The 27,485-nt window shown below is 36.3% G+C and overlaps 1 protein-coding gene across 2 annotated transcripts in view; it reads left to right on the forward strand.

Annotated features, from left to right (window-relative positions):
* Positions 1 to 27,485, forward strand: part of LOC140150728 (kinesin-like protein KIF13A) — a 302,797-nt gene that overhangs the window by 266,558 nt on the left and 8,754 nt on the right. For both annotated transcript variants that reach the window (XM_072172826.1, XM_072172827.1), the window contains 14 exons: positions 3,018 to 3,071; positions 4,486 to 4,581; positions 12,031 to 12,177; positions 12,911 to 13,078; positions 14,426 to 14,608; positions 15,485 to 15,642; positions 16,369 to 16,501; positions 17,499 to 17,742; positions 18,938 to 19,120; positions 20,332 to 20,456; positions 20,926 to 21,141; positions 22,055 to 22,108; positions 22,818 to 23,051; positions 23,387 to 23,449. In XM_072172826.1, coding sequence (XP_072028927.1) covers positions 3,018 to 3,071; positions 4,486 to 4,581; positions 12,031 to 12,177; positions 12,911 to 13,078; positions 14,426 to 14,608; positions 15,485 to 15,642; positions 16,369 to 16,501; positions 17,499 to 17,742; positions 18,938 to 19,120; positions 20,332 to 20,456; positions 20,926 to 21,141; positions 22,055 to 22,108; positions 22,818 to 23,051; positions 23,387 to 23,449 — 2,058 coding nt within the window. The remainder of the gene's footprint in view (positions 1 to 3,017; positions 3,072 to 4,485; positions 4,582 to 12,030; positions 12,178 to 12,910; positions 13,079 to 14,425; positions 14,609 to 15,484; positions 15,643 to 16,368; positions 16,502 to 17,498; positions 17,743 to 18,937; positions 19,121 to 20,331; positions 20,457 to 20,925; positions 21,142 to 22,054; positions 22,109 to 22,817; positions 23,052 to 23,386; positions 23,450 to 27,485) is intronic.

Raw genomic sequence — 27,485 nt, forward strand, 5'->3', positions numbered from 1 at the left:
AAATACCAACATCTCATTGGTCAATCAAGTCACATTGCATGCCCAAATTTGGGAGTGGCAAGGGTTCTGATTGGTTGATTGAATCAGCTGATGAAATACCAACATCTCATTGGTCAATCAGGTCACATTGCATGCCCAAATTTGGGAGTGGCAAGGGTCCTGATTGGTTGATTGAATCAGCTGATGAAATACCAACATCTTATTGGTCAATGAAGTCACATTACAATGCCCAACTTTGGGAGTGGCAAGGGTTCGGATTGGTTGATTGAATCAGCTGATGAAATACCAACATCTCATTGGTCAATCAAGTCACATTGCATGCCCAAATTTGGAAATGGCAAGGGTCCTGATTGGTTGATTGAATCAGCTGATGAAATACCAACATCTCATTGGTCAATCAAGTCACATTACATGCCCAAATTTGAGCTAGTGTGAAACTTTTGTGGTAGGATTTTGTATTGTAGTGATGCATGGTTGTTTGCTTTTGTCAACAAGTTCTATTGCACATTACCATGTACTAGCAAAAATTGATCATTACCAGAAAAAGTCAGTTTTCTCTTTTGATTGAATTTATGAGTGATTTTTGTTATTGCAACATTAAAGAAAGTCTTTTAAGACAGCTTTAATATTTTGAAAAAATTTCACAAAAATGATATGTTAAAGCCTTTTGCAGCATGTAAAATATCAAGCCTGGTGTAAACATCGTAACACAACCATATTAACAATAGCCATGTACACTGATCCCAGGTTTAAATTGTTAATCATCAATGAAAATATTTCGCCAACTTTCATCCATGTAATGTGCAGAAAAGTTGATACAAGTAACAATACCAATTATTTTAAGTAATTGAGCAATAAACAAAACCTGCATATAACATGCATGTACATATCTTTGCTCAACCATAGTTTTCCTTATATGTTTACTCAACTTCTTTGCTGTGTGTGTTTGCCTTTCTTCTCTCTCTCACTTCATTTTTGAACTATGCAGGACGATGGTATACCGCTACGAAAGATGTCGTTTTTGCATCACAGGTGAAGTGTCGTCCCATTTCCATTAAGTCTTGTGTATTTGTGACACACAATAATACTCCCCACTCACCAACTACTAATTTGTAGTATACCATAACATTAGTTTGTAATATGTGGTAGTAGGTTAAATAGTGTAGAAATAGTTGTGCCCAACATTGTTTTCCTCTTCCAAATTTCTTGTATACCATAATATGTGGTAGTGCATAGACCTAATATTGAAATATTTATACCTAAAATTGGTTTCCCTCTTCAAATTTCTTGACTGTCTTCCCATAATTGTTGTTGTTAAGTTTGTGTAATTATTAGGGTAAGAGAATTGTGGAGTAATTTGTTATCAAGGTTATTAATTATTTTAAACTGTTGTGATTTGGTAGTTCACATCATCTTACGAATGGTAGTGAGCTTTGGCAAAAAATTGCATTACTCAATTCATAGCGAGCGTATAGAAGAATTAAAATATCACAGATATACTTTTATAGGTGCTGCGGTTCTTGAGTTACGTTGTGAAGAGGGCTGAAACAACAACACTTTTGTAAAACGTACATAACTAATTAGCAACAATAAATTAAGCAAGTTTGCAGAGTATACGATTTGTAGAAAGAACTTTTGCAAAACATCAAGGTGTTAAATTTCAATAATATATCGATCTAGATAATGAAAATCGATTTTTAGGTTGCTTCGACCAACAATACCTCGTCTACCCTTAAAAACAAAAACAATCAGAGGACATCATTTCAAATAGTGCTTTTACATGATGGGTTTTAAATCAATGTGCATCATTTTCATAATGGGCCATCAGGGTAATAGAATTACTTATCAATCATTTTCATGTGATATAATGTCATTAACGCATATCACGACAGAGTTTAGAGAATCATTTCTAATATCCCTAACTTCTTTTTGCTGAATTAACATGTAAAAAAGTAGTAATTATCTAACTGTCAAAAATATTTACACAAATATTGGTAGTGGTTTCCTAACAAAGGGTTTTGCAATAATAGAGGAGGGACATTACACAAGACCAATTATAAAACGTTCCAGCTACTGTGACACCTCGTAATGTCAGGCTGGACAAATTTCATTCACTATCAGAGGTTTGTTTGTGGGTGTAAATGCATTGGAGCAATAAACTTATTAATTGATTTGCTATGAATTGAACAGTGCACCTGTAACATGAAATCACTCTAATGACAGAGGTGTCATTGAAGTTGGAACAGATAATAGTTCTAATGCGTTACCTCCACTAATTAGATTAAAGTTGTAGATGAAATAGATGAGAAAATTAACTAGGAACATTTTGAAATATAATTTTGAATGTTGTATATCATTATTTCAATGTGAATCTGACCCAGTGACAACTTTTTTTCTATTATTTTCCCCTTCTTCAATGTATAAATATTCCAATCAGTTTCCGCTCCAGGTTATTGTAGTAGCTGTAATGATAGTTCTATTTTATGGCTTCATATTTAGTTGAGGATAATGTGCACTTATTTGATGGGGTTGTTGCTGTAAAGGCCTGCAAATGTGGACTTTCATCTGACTTTTTATCTCCTAAATGGGAACAAACCTCCAACCATCCACGGTTGTTACAACCATCCAAAAATGTAATACAGCTTATAATTATGTTTAAGCCATAGTCATAGTGTCCAGTGGGTGTCCTCTGTTGGTCCGTTAATTACGGTTATTGGGGTCCACATTTGGTTATGTATTTTCTGGTCAAAGTTGCAGGCCTTAACAAGTAGGTGTGTGTGTGGGAGATGTGGATGTGTATATTTACTGTTTCACACAGTTGAGTGTGGGGTGGGGTGTGTTTGTAGGGGTGTGTGGGATGTCGAATGGGATGTAGCAGTGTGGGTGCGAGTGCATGCATGTGTGTGCCTATAATGCGAAAGCACATGCTTGCATAGTGACATTCAAACCATGACAACCATTACATTAAAACTAACCAATCAAAACTAACCAACATATCTTTTCTCCTATCATACCAGGACTCACTAGCCTCACCAGTGGGACCGCCTCCTCCATTTACAATAAAGCCTCAGGTGATAAGCATGAACTTTGCACTCTGTCAATTGTGTGAATTTGTTTTGTCTCTAGCCATCACAAATTGGGATCTTAGTTTCACAAACTGTTGTTTTGCATGTGTCCGATGTTTAAAAATGTTTAGACAATTTATGGCATTATAAATTAATTTTAGAATCAAATAGGAAAAATTCACATGAGTGATTACATATCAATGATGAATTTGCATGCAACAATAGAAATTTGTATGATAGTAAAATCTGTTTTATGACTACAAGAAAATATAGGAAATGTGGAGATATGGATGTTGAAAATTTGTTTAGAAAAATACTGCAATAGAATAATAACATTTTGATATGTGCATCACATATTTGCATTAAATTTATAGCAACCTAATTTAGTGTTCTGTCTATGTTCTGTTATGTATAGATGTTGAAAGTGTTGAAATAAACATTTATCTAAATGATTTATTAAGATTGCACAAATATGCACTTGAATGCTGGGTTGTTGGTTAGTACATGGAATTGTTGGGTTAAATATCAATAATAGCACATCTTTTCAAGGATTTAAAGCTAGCTTTGAAAATATAGAACTCATCTATTTTACAAGATTGCACAAATTTGCACTTAAATGTTGGGTTGTGGGACAGTAATTGTTGGGTGGGATATCGATAATAGCACCCATCTTTAAGGAGCATTTTTATGTCATTTTTGGGAATCCATTCCGTCCAGAATCTGGAATGTGGTTTGGAAAGCACCTCTATTTTGATATTGAAAGGAGTTGCTCATGACCAAATTTATGTCGAACCATGGTGGGATTCTTTATGGATCATAGTGATGTAATTATGATCTCTCCCATAGTTCAATCAAGCAGAAATTATTTAGGCTATTCCGGTTGAAATCCATACACCCCCTGTGGAAGACATGACCTTAAACTCCCACACAGGGAGTGTGAAGTTCAAATGGGGTTACCTGAATGGGTGAATCCATTTGAAATCTACACCCCCCTGTGTGGGAGATTACGGTCATGTCTTCCACAGGGGGTGTATGGATTTCAACTGGAATAGCACAATTGCCAGAAATGGTTTACTGTGAAGCATGAAATGTTTCTGTATGTGAACATTTCACAAATTTCATGATTAATCCGGATTCATGCAATTTTCACGTTTGTAAATATTTCTTAATTTTCGTGGCATGTAATTTTCGTAAATTGTTAAAATTTTATGCCATGAATATATTGTGCTTTTTTAGAATATGTCTGATTTGGAATGTCTAATACCTGATTAGGACCAAGTCTGATGGATGGGATTAGTAATCTAGAAATGCTCCTTGAATGAATATTCATATTGTTTTCACATCATTTGCTAATTAACATATTCATGAATATTCATTAATGCAATTCATTTTCTCCCTTGGCCCCCATTTTATTTCTCAGGACTTTCCTTATCCTCTACCGCTACCTCTGCCACTGCCGTCACCGGGAACGCCATCGCCAAAAATGGATATGTTCATGGCGTTTGCAAATCTAATCGTACGATTTGGTGTATTATAAGATGTTTCTGTTGTACCCATTGCAATGTTTTGTAACCTTAGGATAATTTTGGAAAGAAAATTGTAATGTTTAGCGTATTATTATTGAAAAAAAATTGACAAAATTATTGACAAAATAAAATTTGGTTTTTGAGCTTTTAATGTTATGCTGGTAAAGATCTACTAAGCTAAAAAGCAAAGAAGGGATATTCAAGAAGTTAACCTTTTGGAAAGTTCTACACAAAGACAATGACCCCATTTACTCTAGGTGAAAGTCACCCCTATTGAATTTGATTCCGACAGGATTGGGTGAGGTTCTTAGTGGATTGTGGATATAGGGATTTGCAGCAGATTCGGGGTGCATTTTCAATCGTTTAGTTCAGACTTGGGGTGCCTTTTTCAGCCGTTTTGGTTTGTCGATGGCCCTTGGGTTTTTTTTTTCCAAACTTTTCTCAAAAAAATAGGAGATCTCTGGTTTTATTTGTCAATTTCCCCATAGAGTTAGTTCCACAGTTAAGCAGCTAAGTGGTTTTCTTTCATTTTACTTCATTATTTCAGTTAACCCTCCTTGACAGTCATGTAATGATTTTTGGCAAAGAATAACAAAATTAAAATTTGACCGAAATCATAAAGTTTGGCTTTAATTCTGTAACAAATAAATCAAAATCAAGTTGCGACTTACTCCTAGTGTAAATGAGGACTTACTGTCTGCACCACATTATTTGAATGATTCTTGAAACTTATTGCAATGGGTACCAATGGATGTGAGTTTTGTGCATGGTTTTGTATTGCGAGTCAGTTTTTATATTGTGATGTAATGTTAACTTTGCTTTACAATTACAATACTACATCTTATACTTAATCTGTGTTGCTTATGCTGCACAAATTTCTACGAAAGTTCATAATTTACACAATAAGATTTCTTTTGTACATTCATAACCTTCATGTTTTCATCGCCCTAAGCATGCATATAATCATCAAGTTTTCACTGACTTGCTTTATATGTAACTTTTGATGTTCAGCTTATCATTACTATATCTTTAACACTCTGTGCTTGTTTGTGGATTGCTATGAAATATATGCATGATTTCATGTGTGAAATGTCTGAATGTAAGCGATTAAGGTGGGTCAGAGCGGTGTCTGAGCTAGCAGTGTTTTTGCTCAAATATTGAGAAAAAACAAAAAACACCCAGCACTTACAGGGAAAGATGTGCGGTTCAACATGTGAGATCCCAAGGCTCATTGTAATGGGTTTTAATCCCCCTCCCCAATGTGCATGATTGTCACGGGGGGGATAGCAAAAACTTTCATTTTGCCTATTATTTGTTATAACTACAATTAACCCTCTCCACTACTCCGGTGTCAAATGCAGACGACAACTTTAAAAAAAAATTCAAAATTCAACAATTTCAGAATTGTACATTTTTGTGACCACATTTGGAATCAGCATAAAAAATGCATTAAAATGAGTACAAACAAGCCTAGTATTTGGTTCAGTGGTTTTTAAGATAGCTCTTGATATTTTGAAAAAATATCTAAAAACTTCAGACTTTTTATGTTGAAGCCTATGGCTAGTATGCAGAGCATTAATACATATAGAAATAAAAATGTAACCAGTGGCTTCCTTCACCCATTTCCTAAAAGAATAAACTATATTATTTAAGAAAAATAACCAAAATTGGAAAAATATGATCTGAAGGCTCTGACTCGCCTTATAATGAACCGCAAGTGTATGTTTTTCGGTCTGTTGGTCCGTCTGGCTGTCAGTGTCTGCCAGTTAATGGATTATAATAACCAACCTGTTACAGCCGTGAATATTTTGGGATTTGTTTGCGTTTCATCTTTGAAGCCACAGCACCAGCAGTATGCTCAACATCTACTTGATGTGAAATTGGAGTCAAAATTCAACAGCATTGTCATCAGATTGCTTTTGATTTATTCTTATATTTGTCCGTAAGAATTTTTTCCCGTAAATTTGTGTTACATATTGTTACATATTTCCATGTCCATCAAAATATATAATATGTAGATAGTCTAGCAAGTGGAATTCATGTTCATGTTGAATATACATGAGGTTAAAGATTTTGTTTTGATAAAAGGAGTGTTTGAATCGAACATTTCATTTTAAAGAAGTTTTGCTTATTCTCTTTGCAAAAATGCACTTTTCAGTGTTCACCATTAGTTGTAAAGAGATACTGCAACATAGTCAACATTTTTATGACTACAATCTCAGAAGCAATGTGTTCGAACACGAGAGCTTTTTTGTGTCTAATGTTGAAATTTCCTTTTTAGTGGAATCTTTATCAATCGTGTAAAGGAAGTGATGATCAAGTTGTTTTCTGCCTGATTGGGTGATTTTTTTTCCAGAAGTAAAAGCACCCACATTCTAGGATTTTGGGTGCCTTTTGTGGCAACCCTGATCCTATTTTCTAGGAATGTGTGACTTCATCACTATTACTCAATTCGCCCTTTGCACAGATTCGTCATCTAGCTACCAAAACGAGGTTCTCCCTGCAAAGACACACACAAAACATGCATTTTTGTCACGTGCCAGGAGGCTTTTGCAAAGTGTAAGCATGGGTTTGACAGACATACGCACACACAGTACACACTTTGCAGGTAGAACCTCATTTTGAGATGGCCGTGTGATCGGCGAATACAATCACTTGATCTGATTTTGCTTGAACCATGATCAAACTGACCGCATCATAAACCTCTCAATATCACAATTGATGCCTGCCACTTGGCTTGGCTTATGTTCCATGGTGTTGAATGTTTCCCTTAATAACAATGTCCCGAAAAAAGGTTACATGTAAATTTTTCTAATAAATTATTTGCATCAAATTTTGAAATTGCATGAACCAACAATATATAACATAATTATGGAAAAAAGGTAAAATGTTGTATTATTGCATGCTCTTCCAATTTCTGATGACATTTTCGGAAAGTCGGCTGTATTCTTTCGGATATTTAGTTGTAAATTTGCAATATTTTCTGCTAAAATGTAATTTATTTATAAGTAATTTATAAGTCGCCCATGACGTGTTAATATACTTTAATTTAAACACCTCAAAAGAAATAAGTCCCCCTCTGAACATGTCGTCATAACATCGTAAGGTTTCGCTTTGTACCAACAAAACTAACTTTGAAATAATTATATGACTGTTTACTAAGTGCTGTGTGAAAATGAGAGATTTCCATGACTTCAGGGCTGAATGAGCCTAAATTGAAGACAAAAAGTGCCCTTTCCAAAAGTCACAAAGTAGGCCTATATGCTTGTTAACTGCAAGGCGTATTGGGACAGGAATGGAACTGACCATCTTACAACTCACTGTGCTGAACTCTGCACCAAGGGGATATGCATGGCTGAATGATCAAGAATCGATACACATTACAGTAAGGGTCGGTTCAACGAATACACGCCGAGTTGAATCGGATTAAGTATCGCGCAACTGATAGCGAGATACTATTGATTTATATGAAAGGCTCGAGGTCACCTGAATATCGTTCAACGAACAAAGATTTCAAAAATCCCCAATGAAAATCAAGGGATCTGGAATGAGCGTTTTGAGCGTTTCGACAGTATTTTTGTGGGACATGAGAGCACATCAGACATATCGAATTACATTATGAATAAGAAGAATGTCTTTCTGATATCAAATAATTTTCATTTTTTGAAATTCACGACATAATACAAATTTTATGACAAATTATTAAAATTTGATATTTTTCACATATTGATATAACAGTCCTCGAAGTAAATATTATAAATCCAATGATATTTTCTTAAAGTGTAGTAGCTGGGAGGAAAAGCCGACGATCAATTGAAAATTTTGCCCTTTCATATTGAAGATATGGATTTTTTCCCCCAAAAGACCTAATTTTTTTGGTGTTTTGGGGAAAAAATCCATATCTTCAATACGAAAGGTCAAAATTGTCAATTGATTGTCGGCTTTTCATCCCACCTACATACACTATAAGTATAATCGGACCTATTTTCTCAATAATTATAAAAATGCGACATTTTTGGTGACTCAAATTTATGTATAGGCTTTCCACTTTTATTTAAGCTATAATTCGCCGCTCTTTCTGATTAGTAAGTCCAGCCCAACCCAAAATACCTCAAATAGTTTCTGTATTTTACCGGAACTCATTAGGGTTACACAAATGGCGCATTCATTTAGTGGTGTGCCCCTTAGTAGTGCGGTACAAGCGTACCCATTTTTATATGATATGAAAGTAAAGGAAAATGCCTGGCAGGCAATAGCATTCCAATGCTGTAGTGATGGTAAGTAATGTTTTATGCAAATAATATGATATTTAGGCTTACAAACATAACCTAAAGAATGTTTCCATATTTTAAATCGACTGATGCAGAAAAAAGTCCAAATTCAGATTTATGCCTCCACCCCGGTTTTACATAAATAATGTTTGGCCCCAGTTCTAGGTCCCCATATGAATCTGCCCCTGGCAGAGGACGTGTGAGGGTCTGGGGTGGTAAATCATTGGTTATTGGTATAAAAATGCGTTTGCCATGGAGGTTCAACCATTTTTGTCATCTTTTCCGCACTAGCGGAATTCTTGACATTTTGGCCCCAATAAACGATGTTATTTTGGGCGGAATAAAGATGTAATGCGTTGTTATCAGTCAAATTTATAATTATAATTAATAATTAAGAGGGCAAAATAAGTAATATGTAGGAATGGATATATAGCGCTTTGCAATGAATATCTTCATAAACTATGCAGAACAACCAAAACCACGGCGTTGGTATCCTATCATTGCGTGTTCTTTTTAAAATAAATTCTTGTTTATTTCTATAATTTGTGAATCAGGCATTAAAACACACTTAGGCCCTAGCAATGTAGGCCTACACAAGTTCGAACGAGACTTTTTATCTTTTGACGCGTATTTCGGTCAAATGCCAAAATTGATTGCTCAATGAATCATGAAATGAGAGCTGTACTACTTTGATGATACCGATCTCAAGTGGATATCAGCCAATGAAAAGAGTATTCACCGGAAATATATTTGTGGGAGTTGAATTTTGTTGAACGCGACAGATATATATTTGGTGGGTCACCGTGGGTGGTCTCATATATAACACTTGTGAGGGCTGTCATATTAGTCGTCTCTTCAATCATATCTTATGATATTTATTTATTTATTTATTTATATTTATTTATTTATTTATTGACTTATTTATTGACTTATTTATTGACTTATTTATTTATTTTTTATTTATTTACTTATTTATCTATTGACTCATTCATTTCTTGATTTGCTTTGCAGTTGAAACCTACAAGAAGGTATGGGTCAACCTCCGCGCCCTGTTACAGGCAGGTCGTAAATGCCCCAAAAGCAAATCTTTTTCAGGTCAGGGCGTAACAAGACCTGACCTTCGAGAGGCAAGATTGAAAAATTTCCCAATTTCTGATCAAAAGTTTTAGTATTTATGTTCGAGAGAAAGCTTGCTTGCCACGAAGCGTTAAACGGGTGGAGTCGGTGGGGTCCAGGGGTCCAGGCGGGGACCAAGGGGGCTGAGCGCCATGAAACTCCTGGTTTTTGTCATATTAGAGAATATCAGTGTTTCAGAGTACAAATTTCACAATGAAAGTAGTAGGCCTATTTAGATCTTCTCTCTTTCTTTCCCTTTTCTCTTCTCCCTTGAGTCCCTTCCCCTTTTCTCTTCTCCCTTCCCCTTTTCTTCCCTCTTTTTTTTTTTTTTTTTTCCCCTTTCTCTTCCCTCTTTCTTTCCCTTTTTTCTCTTCTCCATTCCCCTTTTTTCTCTTCTTTTCCCTTTCTCTTCCCTCTTTTTTCTTCCCTCTTTTCTACCTTTCCCCCTTTTCCCCTTCCCAATTTTTTACTCTCCTTCCAGGTTTTTTGTGTCCGGGGGGCAGCTTGTACCCCCGGCCCCCACTGGTTACACCACTGCTCCTATTTAGACCCATTTATACAGACATTAAATCATAACAATAGTTCAATGGAGTTTACCTATTATGATTTTATTAACTTCGTTAAAGAAATTCTCTCAATTTTGCTTACCTTGGTCAACGGGCAATACTTGTTAACAGTCGGGCAACGCTGTAAATTGTAGAAATATATCTTTCTCCGGTTCATAGTTTCATATTGAAGCCGCATATATTTTGGCGCCCAAAACGTATTGAAGCGAATATTCGACGAATATTCACTTTGAACCAGCCTTAAATGTTCACTTGGTGAGGATTTTAAACTGTACTCAAACACATGGGGTTTTCCATTAGTAACAAGCCATGAATCAACTTTTGTGACAAGCATAGGCCTACTTTGTGACTTTTGGAAAGGGCACTTTTTGTCTTCAATTTAGGCTCATTCAGCCCTGAAGTCATGGAAATGTCTCATTTTCACAAAGCACTTAGTAAACAGTCATATAATTATTTCAAAGTTAGTTTTGTTGGTACAAAATGAAACCTTACGATGTTATGACGACATGTTCAGAGGGGGACTTATTTCTTTTGAGGTGTTTATATAAGTATTCTTTCAGTTTATTTAGTTCCAGACTGAAATATAACTTTTTCTGAAATAATATTTTTATTTGAGAATTTATCATCTACATGTAACCTTGTTTAGGACACACTTAGCTGAGTCTGTTACCAAGTGAAATTCTGACAGATTAAAAATATTTTGTTTTGTAAATAGTAATTAATTGCCTTGTACAATTGAGTATAGTGTAAGTATGTTATTAATTTTGTTATTATTTTGTGACATGTTTCTCTAATTCCCCTAATACAATAGCATGCATGTGCATGAAATTTGCTTTCAGGTTAGCTTGAAGCAAAGGCGATGTAGGCTATTCAGTTGAATTCTATACCCCCCATGGAAGACATTACCTTAATCTCCAACATGGGTGTAGATTTCAAATGGAATCCCCCGATTCAGGGTCGTCTGCTCCAAAATGGGTTATTCCAGTTGAAATCCATACACCCCTCTGTGGAAGACATGACCTTAATCTCCCACACAGGGGGTGTAGATTTCACTTGGAATCATCCATTCAGGTAACTGCATTTGAAATTCACACTACATGTGTGGGAGATTAAGACCATATCTTCCATATGGGGTATAATGGTTTAAACTAGAATAGCTTATTACAGTGGGATATTCCTACCACCTCAGACCTATAGATACATTGATATCAAATCAAAATACAAAAATGGGTGAAAGTTTGCAACCATGTATGTAGGGTACCGGGAGATTTGAGCAAAGATGTTCTATTATCATAAATCAATGATGATAACTCCATTGTCAGATTATTGTTAAGATGGAATTAAATTTTCGGCTCTTTTGTGGCATCAAAGTTTATTTATAAAACAAAAATATAAAAGAATGATAATCACCTATTGCTTCAGGTTAGCCTCCTCTATCAATAACCATATACTAATTTTGATATCTTATGTTTCTGCGCATTTTCAGGACAACGAGGAGCCCGTCATTGCAGATCCCTTCTATGAATCACAAGAAAACCATAGTCTAATAGGTGTAGCTAATATTTTCTTAGAAGTACTATTCCATGATGTGAGGCTAGATTATGCAGTGCCAGTTATCAGCCAACAAGGAGAAGTAAGTCTTGTAATGGTTAGGGTACTTGCAATTAGTGCATGAGGTCCCGGGTTCAATTCCTGTTAGTGGCAACTTGCTGGGGTATTGATGTGGGGTAAATCTGAATTCTCAATTTCTGAAAATCACATAGTAATGGTATAACATTGTGTGAAGTTCCATTGAAAATAAAAATAAAAAATAAATAAATAAAAATAACATTGTGTGAAGTTATTTAGCAAGTGTCCCCTTTGTGACTTAGAAATATTACTTGTATTATTTGTAAAAATTGATTTATAAATAAGAAGAATAAAGATGGTGAAAGAAAAAATGGAGCAACTTTGAATTAGTGATTACTGCCCCATCTATAATCCTAATCCAGGTGTGGTAAGATGCAGGATTAAACTTGAATTCAGATTTTTTTTGATGTACTGGTAAGTTTTCAGGCTTAAACCTGGATGTCCAAATTTTAAAATTAATAAAATTTATAATTTTCAGTCCATTTTGGGTCATTTTGACCAATTCTGTGCTGTTTTTCAGGTTTTCCAAACAAATGTCATCATTCTCATGCCTGTTAGCCCTAATCCTAATCCTAACCCTAATCCTAAACCCTAAAAATCTTATTATCTTAATCTCTTTGGTCGGTATGCACAAAATAATTCAGACCTGGCATACCGACCTTGGAGTGGTGGCAGTTATCCTAGATTAAGTATCTTGCCAAAAATGTTACCTGTATTTTTTGTTTACAATGTGACAGGTTGCAGGCAAATTACATATCGACATCCAAAGAATCAGCGGTACTCTACCCGAAGGACCGGTAGATGACCAGTCGGAGAGTAGCAATGAGAGTTCTAGCGGTTATGAGGGTCTAGAGGAACCAGAACCTGAGGGTGGTTTAGCCGTAGGAGCACCTCTTACTTGCAAGGTATGGTGGTTTAAAAGAAACACTGTTAATTTCACAAATATTTTTTTAGTATATATTGCCAACTGGTTTTGCTCATTTTCATTCTCAGATTGCAAGTTGTTTGCTTGTTTTATTTTTGTTAAGATGGATTCTGAAGAGATGAGTGCATTAGGCCAAAAAAATGTATGTCTCATGTTTTGCAATGTGGATTTGTCTTGGAGAAATTAGCAATTTCATTTTTTTCCTTTTTTTTGTTATAAAAACACCCACAAATATTGGTAAAAATATATGTTGAAAAAACATATTCATAAAATGTCATAACATATTAAATTAGTGAAAATATTTCAATATGTGTATAAGAATGTAAGTTTTCAAAGTTCCAAGCATCTCAAGATTTTTGTGAGTTGGGGGAGCAGGATGCATTCTGCATTAGATTTCTAAATCTTCACAGACATTTTTTTGACATGCATAAAAATACATTTGAAAACAGGACCATATAAGCAGTTGCTTCATCATTTTTTGAGGAATAAATGAATGTAATGCAAAGGAAATGAAACCAAGAGAAAGAAAAAGGTGACATTTGTTATTATTTACCTCATCAGGTTCTTTTCTTCAAATCTTATATATAACTCATCTTGCAAGCTATGAAATGTTATTTAAATCTGCCAATGTATTTTCAAGAAGAATATCCTTGTTGGTACATCTTCAGCAGAATATCCAGAATAAAGTTTGACATGAATTTATGACAGCAGTATCAGGTCAGAGAAGATACCTAACACTTCCCAGAATCCTTTGCAATATGATATATCACCTCATTTCATCATATTACACTGCCATTGCATTGTACAGGTTCCCTTTGTTGTCATTTTGAGAATAGACTGACAAAACATAAGTCTATAGTCAAGAAATAAACATTTTTGGCAGATATAGATGAGATCTGTGAGGTACTTTTAGTCACTATCGACACATGCACTAGATAGATAATCAGTAGAAAAACGAAATGGGAGAAATACATTATGGGAAGTGCAAGATTTCTTCTCTGGTGTCAGGTCATGTTACACTGGGTTTCAGAGAAGAATGGCAGTCTCTTGCTCAGATTGACGCGAGCGCCCTGTTAATGAGCGACATACGCAGAGCTTTGTGTTCAAGGGCGCCGATCTTCGTCGACCAATGTTTTGACACGCAATCGGCCAATCAGATTATCGTCTGTTGTTATATTTGTCAGACGATTGATTGAGCCAGTCAGAACCCCACTTCCGTGTTTACGCTCTGCACGCTCTCAAAATGTAAACAACTGCCGTTCTTCTCTGACAAAAACTGTAGTATTCTATTGTTTTTGTATTTATTTATTTATCTCTTTTTGACCAGGTGAGAATAAGAGAAGCCACCGACCTTCCACCAAGCCTAGCTCACTTTGTCTTCTGCCAATACACCTTTTGGGGTCAAGATGAAATGACTGTTGTGCCACCTTACATTAATCCAGAGCTGGATGATCTACCAGGAAGAACTAAGGAGGCAAACAAAGGCAGTATGAGATTTAACCATGCCCAGGTAAGCCAGGTCAAAGTACAAGTGGAGTTGGGTGTTGAAATTAGGATAGAGATCAAAGGTTAATTTGGGTCGGTCAAAGGTTAATTGGGGCAGTATGGAATTTAGTGCCACCATTGACAGATGACGTCAGACTAGTCTTTTTAATTCTGTCTCTGATTATAATTAAAGAGCGGGTCGATCTACCAGGACGTCGAAGATCAAATGGGGTAGGCTCAAGTTAGGTCAAGATGGAATCATAATTGAAGACTAGTTTGCGTATGACGTCGTGTCAACCAGACCAAAAATGCTGTACTGCCCAGGTCAGCAGCCATTCACATTGTGCCTTTGCCTTGATGTCAGACACAAACTAGTCTTTTTAATTCGGTCTTCAATTATAATGTACTGCCATCACATGCAGTAATCTAGAGCTGTGTGATCTATCAGGGAGATCAAAAGGTGGTAGCAAGTATGGTATGGTGTCTAATGATGTGTCAAAGGTGAGGTGAGGTCAAAGATCAGTACAGTTATTTTTGTTTATTGTGGTAGGGATTTTTTAATTGTGCACAGAAGCTAGAATTTATTGAATTGTGGTCTTAATTGGTAAGGTAACTCTCTCTATTAGTACGTTTTTAGCGGGTTTGCCCTTGGACAAGTTTAGAACTGTCAAGCTTTCGTCAGGAGTAGCTCTGACTTCTTCAGGACAAAGTATCTAAGAATGAGACAAGTAGGCCACCCTTGCCTATGGGTGGCTCTGAAAAGAGCCGTTCACTGAAGACTGCCCCTTGTCAACAGAGAACAAGCAGACTTTGCATATCTGCTAATGTTAAAGGTTTGGTGGCTCCGACTCTGAAAAGAGCCGTTCACAGAAGTAACTCTCTCTGTTTTTCTTTTTTACAGGAATATATAGTTAATGTATCTGAGGAGTTTATAGAACATGCCTTAGAAGGTTCCCTAGCAATTGAAGTATGGGGACATAGAAGTAGTGGTTTCAATTCTTCCAAGCCAGGATGGGAAATAGACAATCTCAGTGCCAAATCAAGATCACTAGCAGACAGGTAAACAAAGTACACTTAATTCGTCGTCTACATCACTTACTGTCGTATCTCAAAAGGCTGCATTGTGTGATTTTTATTATTGTTGTATTTCATATTGTTATTTTACACTCTACATGCTGCTTTCTTTTATGAATGGACATGAAATTTTGTTATTGCCATAATACCTCAAAATTAATCTATAAAGTTAATTTAACAGTGTATCACATCACAATTAGATGACAATATTAAAATAAATCACACAAGGCAGCCTTTTGAGATATACGACAGTATGTGAAGCAGACGACGGATTATATTTAGTTGTAAATAGAGACTCGTCTATCTACTGCATCCTAGCAGGACATCAGTTAATGTGAGACACTAAATATTAAATGCGAGGATCACAGAGGATACATGCCTGAAAAAATATATAATAAATAAAGAAATGAAGCTCCGGCAAACTGGCATTATAATAAAGGAGGGAAATAATCAGAACTGCAGTAAGAAGTCTGCAGTAAGGCAAATAAAAACTTGACCTTCTTGTCCCCAGTAATAAAGATGATAAAACTCAGTGTATCGCTCGCTGCATTTGGCGATGGTCACACAAGGTGTGTGTGGGGATGTATGCTTGAAATGCAAGAGGGTGTGGGTCTTTGAATGTGGGCAATGGGCTGCTATGCTATATCTGTGCATATATTTGTATTTTGATTGATTGCATATGATAAGTTCCAATGTTTAATTTTCCTAAAGGTGGAGTGAATTAATACGCAAGATAGAATTGAATGCTGAAATTCATGAGCTAAGTGAACAAGGGGAGTACGTACCAGTTGAGTGCCTTCCAAGACCTGAAGTTTTAACAGGAGGAATCTTCCAGCTAAGACAAGTAAGTGAGGTTAACCCCATGAGACCTACCTGCCAATTGGCCAAAAAGAAGTTTTCAATATCAATTGGCCCAATCAGCAACATTATTAGAATAATTTCACCACACACAAAAATTGGGGTGAATTATTTGCAAAGCTCCATTCGGATTGGTGATTTAAGTAAAAATATCATATAATTGACCAATCAGAGGCAATGTTAGATAAGCAGGTAGTGCTCAGGAGGTTAACTTACAGGTCTTTCTTTCAAAGGAAGTGTATCGTCTAATCATGTTTCCAATGAAAATGGCAGTGAAGGTTTTCTTGTCAGAGCTATGTGAGTTGCACATTTGACCGTGCAATTGCAATTTTCTAGCGAGTGGAGATAAAATTGTCCAGGTATTCTATGACTTGTACTGTTGAATGACTCTTGGATTACATCTTTTATGAGGGAGTATCTCTGTTCAAATCAAATTGGTGCATATATGGGCTATTCCATTTTAAATCCACACTGCCCCTGTGGAAGATTTTGGAAATATCTTCTACAGGGGGAGTATGATTTTCAAGTGAAATGAATACATTGGGCAGCTCCATTTGAATTGTATACACCCTCTGAGAAAGATTCAACCTGAATCTTCCACAGAGTGAGGGTGAGTTTCAAATGGAGCTGCATATGTGTTCATTTCATTTGAAAATCATACTTCCTATGTGGAAGATATTTCCAAAATCTTCCACAAGGGTAGTGTGGATTTCAACTGGAATAGCCCAATGTACCTCTATGGTGCATTCTTTAACCTTAGGCCATTTGAGGCATATCGTAGTCCATGTCAAACTGGTCCAGAATGTGGGTATGCTCTCTGTCATTTGTACTACCACATACGTACTGCTCACATTGCATTTTGTTAAACACTCAGAGCGATTCAAGGTGAATGGTAGTCCATGTCAAAATGGTCCAGAATATGGGTACGCACTCTACCATTTGTACTACCATATAACTGCGTAATGTTTGTTTAATCCACACAGGGCCATTCAAGGCGAATCTTAGTCCGTGTCAAACCGGTCCAGAATTCCGGTACACTACCCATCATCTGTGAAGCCATCACTTCCATATCAGTAGGCAGTATATGTGGGCGATCTAAACTACAGAAAGGCTTGGATAGCTACCAAGATGACGACCTCAACAGGTTACGAGAGAGATGGTCAGAAGCCTTGATGCGGAGAAGGGAATATCTTGATGAACAGATACACAAAATCATTCACAAAAAGGGTAAAAATGGTCTATTTTGTCAAGGGATCTTCCGATATCCAAAAAAATGTTTAGATTGTTCACAATGCCTGGAAAACATAATATGTGATGCGATCAAGCAAAATCAGTCGGAACTCGGAAATATTGATTTTGAGATATAGCTAAACAAAGGAACTATTTCCTTTTGTTTTCTATTGTTTTGGAAACTCCTTAATTGCTTCATATCTTTGGAACTAGTTTTTCAATTTCAATGGGGTTTTCTGCAAAATCCAGCTTTGTAAATGTTTTTTACTATCCCATAAGAAACTGAAAATTTCATATTTCCGAGTTCCGACTGATTTTGGTTGATCGCATCACATAATCACATATGCATAGTTATTAACCTAATTCATTGCTGTTACTTTTCCGACCCCTCATTTAACAAAATTACAACAGTTTATTCTCCTAAACTTTAAAAAAAGAAAAAATGATTCGTGCTAGCAAGTGATAATACCATCACAAAATTATGGAATGTACAAATACGGTAGTTTTTAATTGTTCTATCACATAGTCATAGGATGCCCACATGTGAAACTTGTTGTGCTGCATAATGCCTTGCTATGTCACGTTCTGTAGTCATTTGTTTCTAAATTGCATCTGTGATTTGATAATCAAGGTATCGTATTCATTCCAATAAGCGCCCAGGGCGCTTAACAAAGTCATTTTGGGTGGGCGCTTATTTTTTACATTGTTTTAGTCATCAATCACCATCTGAAAGTATTTAGTTACTCACAGTTAGTGCGGCCTCACTAAATGTGTCTATATATTATAATTATTGACAATGTTTTTGAGGGCACACTAACTGTAAGTAAAGATGGCGGCCGCCGGATACGAATTTGAGAAAGAATTACCTCAAACTTGGCCTTTTAAAGGCATTTGCAAGTGGTTATTGTGATAATTTAATTTTGGTGCACATTTTGGATACTTTTGATGCTCAATTTCCCACATGCATGCATGTAAAGTCACTCGACAGGTAAGCTTACTGGAAGTATTTTGACAACATTGGATGGGCGGTTAATAATTTCATATTATGTTTGTTGCAAAGTCGCTGGGTGGGCACTTATTGGGGCATGGGCGGTTATTGGGACGAATACTGTAGTAATTGTTTTGAGTGACACAACAGTGTCATACATGGAGGTTATAAACTCATTATTGTATGTCATATACTTTTGTTTAGGCAAGACCAAAAAGGACTCTGAGAGAGAAGCCAGTCTGATCAATCAGTGGGTATCGTTAACAGAAGAAAGGAACGCGGTGCTAGTACCTGCCCCTGGGAGTGGTATTCCAGGTGCACCTGCTAACTGGGATCCTCCACCTGGAATGGAGACACACATACCGGTGCTCTTTCTTGACTTAAATGGTGAGTAAACATAAGGAAAGAATAATGTAATGTCTGATGATGAACTTTGTTAGTTATACAGGCAGAAACAGTTGTGTATAGTTTGATCAGCTCGTAATCGGTGGGAATTGTTTTACCAATATGCTGCAAAGCTGCCAGGTGTCATATGTGCACAATATGCAGAAATTGTCAAATATCTATAGAGTTTTTCCTTCATTTATTGATTGACCTATAACAGAGGAATCAAGCATGTAATGCTGTGAGGAACCTTTGACAACCTTGACATATAGCCTACCTATTAATTTTTGGTACAATATTTTGAAGCAATAACTGAAATGGGGATATTGTTTTCTGATACTATGCATCCAGTTATGTTGAAAGAATTTCTATATTACGCCATGTTTACAGTATAATGCATCATAGGCAGAGCCTCTAGAGAGTAGCTATCGCCAGTGAAGTGGTTACATAACTCTTTAGTAACTGGATCACACACCTTTTGGAATTGGTCTACATGTCATAGAATTTGTGTTGCGATCATTTTGATCATGGTGCAGAACTCAAAAGCGTGATGCAGTTGACATAGTGATAATGGGATTACACATAAAGCTTCACTGGCGAATTGCAGATAGGGCCTTTACTAATCCCTCAATGTTGTCTTGATTGTGTCTACAATCTTGTTGAATAAAGTTAGATTAGGTTATAAATCTTTGCAACTGGGCTTACTGTTTTTGTTTGACTACAGTATCACGTCATATCTCTGATGCTTCATCAGGCCTAGTGATGTGAATTGGCTCTGTGTTATTGACCTGTGACGTCACGGTGGTAGGAGTGACGTCACACTGGAGTCGCCAAGGAATTTTCCTGATCGTTGGTTCGTAGCTGTGAGACAGGTTGTGGCGTAGTCCCCCTCCTCGATTCAAAGTTGGTTCCTCCCTGCGAACATATATTGCTTCCTTTACCCCTCTTTCGAACCACCTATGTTCTTTGTCGAGCACAATAACGTCTTTATCCTCAAAAGTATGCTTGGCTGCTTTGAGGTGCGTATAAACGGACGAATCGTTTAACCCTGTTGAGCTAGGGCGACGATGTTGGTACATCCGTTTATGGAGCGGTTGTTTAGTCTCTCCTATGTAATAGTCATCACAGTCCGTATCCTGGCAATTGATGGCATACACAATATTACTCTGTTTGCGCTGTTTTACAATCTTGTTGGCTTTTCTTATCACTTACAGCTGATGACATGGGGACATCAGGGGTGATGGAAGGCATGCATGCAGCAGGCTACCATTCTATCCTACCAAAAGAACACGGTACCAAGATGTTCTCACTACCTATTGTAAAGTACTATGAAAAAGATGTAAGTATAGAATCCTATTTGGCTGATCAACTTGAAAAAAAGAAATAAGGTAGGCCTTGTGAAATTCACTTTGAGCCTAATAATACACTCGCCTTCAGGCTCGCTGGGCCCAACAATTTTTGGCACCAATGTTAGGATGACGAAATCAGTGTCCCACTATTGCTGACTTCATCATCAATCCACTTCATCCAATTTGTATTTTCTGGAATTCTGGCTGTCGATAGCCTGAAATTATTGTAATAGGCCTACATGTAGAATTTACTAATACAATTTCCGAATCAACCGAAATTTAGAAATAAGTTTTCTCATGGATAGCCATTGAATCATGCCTTAAAAAAGGGTGATAGAATCACACAAATTGCCTGGTGTGCTAATGAGAATGAATAGGTTAAAAGTTTTCACCAGTTATCGACATACAATCAATTCCAATCTAATGATGACACTGATTTAAATGTTTGTCGTTTCTCAGGTGTGTGCAGTTGCATCATGGGATTCCTCCATCCACGATTCGCAGCATCTCAACCGAGTTACCGGTCCCAACGAGCGTATATATCTGATCATCAAAGCCGTGGTACAACTCAGTCACCCGGCCATGATGGAATTAGTGGTGCGCAAGAGAGTATGTGTCAACATCTACAAGAAGCAAGGCTTTACTTCAACATTCAAGAAGAAGATTGGCAGATTAGTGAGTATGCCAAGACTAAGACATGTTTAATATCTGACACATGGAATGTTGTCTGAAAGTCTACATAAACTCCTGCAGTGCGCTATGCTAATACTATACTTGTGTTCTAGAGTTATGAAGATTTTAAAATGTAATTGTGGAATGCCTTTTTCCCTTTACCCCATTCAAACTCAGTCAAAATAAGCTTGAGAAGCAGGAAACGGAAACATTTAAAACCTACATTCTGATACCCATAATGCAATATTTTCACTAATTTGAAGTGTTTGTCACACATTTCTTCCAACAAATGCTTTTAAAACATAATTTTACCAATATTTTTTTTTATAAAGGTGGGTGTGGGGATATTTAATTGGCCAATTTTTTGATACAAATGCGCACCTCAAAATGAACATGCTCAGACATACCACTTTTTTGCCTAATCTCTGCAAAGCTGATAGGAAATGTGTGTAGTTATGTGTTATAATAAGTTGATATCAGATGGTCTTTAAAATGTACTATATACTTCCTCTCTTCAAGAGATTCTTTACACCTACAATCCCCGAAATATGTCCTTGGCATTAGGCATCTTGAATGAAATCAAAATTGTATTTTTAATGTGGATAAAAATGTTCAATATTTGGAATTAGAAGAAAGCTGGGCCATCAATTACACTTTTCCCTTCCCCACCCCCCATCATTCAATGTTGCGACACTTTGGAGACACGCTGAACACATTTGCACGTTTCAACATTGCACGGGGGAGTGGGGGGACTTATTTTCCCCTAAAGACGCTTTAATGTTTCAAGACATATTTCGGGGATTGTAGTTTTCACAAGTAAACTGGCATTTTCATCTGCTTCATACTCAATGGCAATGCTACTTGCTTTCAATCTGAATGTCAGCAATAAATGTTTTTTTCTGTCAATATTTTCCAGGATTCTGTCCCAGCTTGTGGTGTCACGTATGAAATAGTATCAAACATTCCAAAGGTAAGATACCCACTATGGAAGACATGATCTCAATCTTCCACACAGGAAGTTTGAATTTCAAATGGGGTTACCTGAATGGGTAATTCCATTTGAAATCACTCCCTGTGGTACATTAAGTTCATGGTATATGGAATAGTAGCCCAATGATGGGATTGGATGTAGGTGAGTGTGTGGTTGTGTATTTGGTGGGGTACATTTCCACTGTCTTTGTTATAATGTAGGTTTAGAGTTGTTAAAATAAAGGATTGAGTGTTAAAATAAAGGTTTGGATTGGAGTAAGTTTAGGGTTTTATTTAAGGCAGTACTATAGTTTTCAGCAGAGAACTTCAGCGGTCTGCCAATTTGTTGCAGTTTATGGCATATATGGAAGTGTGGTTCTGATTGGCTAATTGAATCATGTCATCATCACATCGGTACCTCATTCGCTGGTCAAGCTGTGTAGCAATACGTGACCTAGTTCTTTTTATGCGATAAACAGACAGAGCAGACGAACACCGCTGAAGTAATTTGCTGAATGGTATAGAAGGATGAAATTACAGAAGACTTGCTAAAAGAGGTGGTTTTTGAAACTAAATGATTAATTCACCTCTCTGCTTTATACATGCACAGCTAAAGAAATAGTATTATGAATCGTTTATTTGTCTTGTGGTGCGTACACAAATACTTCTCAGAGCATAAGCTTGAAAAGAGTCTGATCTTTCTGTTGCAGGCTTCCGAAGACCCAGAGGATCGAGAGTCACTAGCCCTTATGGCTGCCTCAGGTGCTGAAGAGAACACCCAGGCGGCGGATGGGGAAACATACATAGAAAAATATACCAAAGGCGTGTCTGCAGTAGAAAGTATTCTAGCTCTAGATAGGCTAAGACAGGAGGTGGTGATCAAAGAAAAGCTTGCTGCTAGGGGAAGACCACTGAGGAAAACAACCAGTGTGCCCAATATATCTGTGAGTAGTAAGAAGTGCTCCTGAAAATCAAAATATGGAGCAAAATTAGAGAATGGAGCTTCTGTTGTGAATCTATATCGTAACATGGGATGCCATTAACCCTATTCTATTACCCACACAAAAGTGGTATATTTGAGTGGTGTGGAGGTATCATATTAACTACTGCGTTGCAGTGTTATCAATTGGGTAAAAACCAATAAGTGGAATACCATTGGCAAGCTTGGACATTAAGCTTTTAGAAAAACAAGGATAATAATTAATTCCTATCGTTTATTCTCTAAGTATCAGTCATCAAGCTATATTTACTGATATCTGTTACATTAATTCACTTGCAGGGTGCTATGTCAAGATCAATAGACACAAGTCGGTCCATGGACGGACTTGACGAGGACTTCCGAGTAAGTTGGCGTTTCTAGAACAAATTTATGCTTTTTTTTATGGAATTATGCGAAAATGCTGTATATGCATCAAAAAGTAATATCAGCTAGCCACATGTTTTCCCTTTATAATGAATTGTGGTGCATATGTTTCCTGTCATTTGTTGTGATTCCTTTCACTCTGTTTGTGATTCATATTGGGCAGTTGAAATTCTTACACCCCAATGGAGACATTCAGTTGAAATTCACACTCCCTGTGTGGAAGATTAAAGTCATGTCTTCCATATGGGTGTATGGATTTCAACTGTAATAGTCCATCTGTTTCAGCATGCCATGCATGACCTTTTAGCAGGGTGATCCAAATCCAATGCAAAAAAAGTGAAAATATTGTACATTTGTGGACAATTATTTCTATGTAGGCATCTGAAAATTAGTGTTTGATTTAGTTCAAAAGATGTAATGTCAATTTATAAAAGCATGTAAAAGTTTCTCTTACTTCAGATTGAAGAACACCCCTACATACAAATTTATGTAATTTACTAAAACAATTATAAAATTCTCAAAATATTCTAAAATGTGAGGAACCATTGAATAAGTGTTAGGTACCTTTGATTGGATTTTTTGTATACATATTTTAAATACTGAAACAAAAGAAAGCCCAAAATTTTGATTTCAATATGTTAAATTATTTAATTATTTAAAAAGCTGTCAGTTATTGGCAAGTTAAAGATAAGATAATGATACGAAGAAGTCAAGTAAGATAATGAAAATCTGTTCCTTCATTTTCAAACAATCTGTAATCCGCCATTGCTGATTCATTATTAGTTTTGGTTCCTTGTAATCCGACAAAAAGAATGTAACAATTGGCAAAATTGAGTTGTTCCCAATTTAAGCAGATTTTTAAGTTGGGTCATGCTTGTCAAGTTTATGTGTGTATTTTCACAATTTTAAGGAATTTCTTATGGAAAGAGTACAGGGTCATATCAGGCATGAATGACTGAAAATCATACTATGGGTCAATTATATTGTCCGATGTCTTTTTGTATGTTTTGACGCTGCAACAAACAGTGGCAATTTTGACATAGCTGCTTTTTGGAAAAAAATGTGCCGCTGTGACAAAATGTAGAGAAAAAAATGAAACCCTGAACAGAGTTCTGATCAATGTAGTGGAACATTGCAGCAAAGAAATCTTAAATGCAGTGTTTGTCGCATTTGGAAAAAAACATGCAAAATACTGGACTATCTACTGGTCCTTGGGCTGTTTTTGTTTTCAACACCCTTCCTTTCGGTCATGTGGTCCTGTTAAAACCAGGGAAATATAATGCATGCACTGATCAGATCACATACACATGTACTCCAGTCAAGATGTGAAGACCTGAGTGTACAAAGTATCTGAAGGTCCCAAATTCAATGACTAATTGGGCTATTCAAGTTGAAATTCATACGCCCCTATGGAAAGCATGACCTCAATCTTCCACACAGGGAGTGTGAATTTCAAATGGGGTTGAATGGGTGACTTCATTTGATTTGAAATCTACACACCCTGTGTGGGAGATTATGGTCATCATGTCTTCCGTAGGGGGTAATGGATTTGAACTGGAATAGCCCAACTGAAACATTTCATAAGGGCACATGGGCAGTCAAACCAATTATTTCTTGGGATTTGGCTTCGCATTTCTTGGCAGTAGCTTGGATCTTTCCGGTGTAACATCCTTATTACACGACCCATATGGAATAAATCCAACATTTAGAGTACACTGGAAAAAACCAAGTTATTGCAAAGGCATGATGAGTGATGGTATCCTTACCACTATTTCACTTGATTGCACCATCTTCTTCTACATTGCTAATTATATTATGCATTTTGAATAATTAAAGGCTTGTTTGAGAGTAGCGTGACAGATATGAAATGTGGCTAAAAGATAAGTAACATTATACAAGATGAAAATCTGGCAAATGGACCAAATTTGAACATAAACATTTGGCAGCAAATTGAGCTTTTTTTGTACACATAATTCTTTGGATGTGGGGTAGGGGACATTTTCTTGAGCATGTGGAAGGGAGCTTTACATGCTTACGCTTGTAGTGTCAGTGTAATAATTTGGATAATAACTTGAAACAACAAAATATGAAATTAATTCAAGAGGTCATGTTGAGAATACTGAAGTTCACGCTGGCCTTACAAAACTGTTTTAGCCACATTTCACATGATAAATATTTTGTAGATCTTATGGAAACAACCCAAAAGTTTGTTGACGTCCTGTAAACAAAAGTGCTTTTGATGGGAGTCTGGCTCCGTCCCTTCCTCCCTGTAGCATAAGTGTGAAATATTGAAAATTCCAACCTCAAAGGATGAACTTTGACCAATATTTTCACAAACTTAACCTGAATTTTAACCCCCTTCCCCTCAAACGAAAGGACCTTTTGTTAATAGGACGTCGTCAAACTTTTGGTTTATTCTCTTAGCCATGCCTTTAATGCAACTGAACAATTGTTATAAATCTATTTGCATTGCTGTATGACATATTTCATCCCATTATTATTTTAAAATTTTGCTTGTATTGATTGCTTTACGTTTATTATTTCTTTGCAGCGCATTCCCCACAAAATACCTCCCCTCGACCCAATCATATACCACCACCCTAAGCGCTTAACCAAACATGGCCATATTAATCACATTTTTGATTACAGGATTTAATAATATGAAAAAAATTAATGCATTTTGGGCTATTCCAGTTGAAATCCATGACCTTACTCCCCATTCAAAAAAAATACAGCACTATTTTTTTGGATTAAAACAATTTTATCCTGTTTTGCCAAATCTAACGTTGCTAAATCTTAATTCTAACTAGCAATAAATTTAAATTTGAATAGTTTTGGAATTTCAGGGGAAATGGGCAAAAAAACAAAATCAAAGCAATTTTTGCATGATTTCTGGCAATTTCAGTCACAAAATTCAAAGACTTGGCTCAAGTTTAAAAACTCAAAATTATTATAGGCTATGAGCAGGGACAGGCGATTTGCGCGGAACTTTCTTTCCGCGCAATTCTGCGCAATTTAGGGATACATGATTTGCACTGAAAAAAAAGTTCCGCGCAATTTGCTATTTTTTTCCGCGCAAATCGCCTGTCCCTGGCTATGAGTGTGCTTATAAATTTGATATTATATGTTAATTTTGATAATTGGTTATAAAAGATAGAAGAAAATGTATTTTATAAAAATTAGAATGCACAAGCTGAAATTAGCCTCAGTACAAGTCTTCGGGCTTGATTGTCACAGCATACAAAAAATGAACACCATAGAAATTTCATGTTTGTGGCCCTTATATCAAAATTGACCAAATATTAATATTTGACATGTATTGCTATAGTCAGATCTAACTACAGGATTTGGATTTAGCTATGTTTCATTTGACAAAACAGGATAATATTTGTTTAATCCCAAAAAATTAGTGCTGTATTTTTCTGGAATCTCCTGCACAGGGAGCGTATATTTCAAATAGTCACTCAATCAGAGTAAATACCATTCGAGGTTCACACTCACTTTGTGGAAGATGAAGCTTATGTCTTCCATAGGGGGTTATGGATTTCAACTGCAGTAGCATTTTAATAGCATGTTTTCAACTAGCAAGGTTGATTTAAAAGCTTGCGAGCTTGGACATTTTCCCTGTTTGTAAGATGTTGTGTAAAAAGATTAGAAATCAACTTTATTTAATTTTCAAGATGTTCTTTTTTCAATTTTATATATCAAGTTTACACAAATTTGGCCATTGGAATGCATGTTGAAAAAAATGTAGCTGCTTTTACCTGCGCAAATTTTGGGGAATAAAGGCAAGACTTGGACCAGTCCAAAAAAACCTTTTTCACTAGTTTAATAATAATGTTACAAATTGGAATTACTAAATTCACATTGCAGTGAGCTGTTTCAGTTGAAATCCATACACCCCTATGGAAGACATGACCTTAATCTTCCACACAGTGAGTGTGAATTTAAAATGGGGTTACCTAAATGGGCAACTTCATTTGAAATCTGCACCCCTTGTGTGTGGGATTAGGGT

This window comes from Amphiura filiformis, chromosome 4 (genome assembly GCF_039555335.1).
Source record: "Amphiura filiformis chromosome 4, Afil_fr2py, whole genome shotgun sequence".
Lineage (NCBI taxonomy): Eukaryota > Metazoa > Echinodermata > Ophiuroidea > Amphilepidida > Amphiuridae > Amphiura > Amphiura filiformis.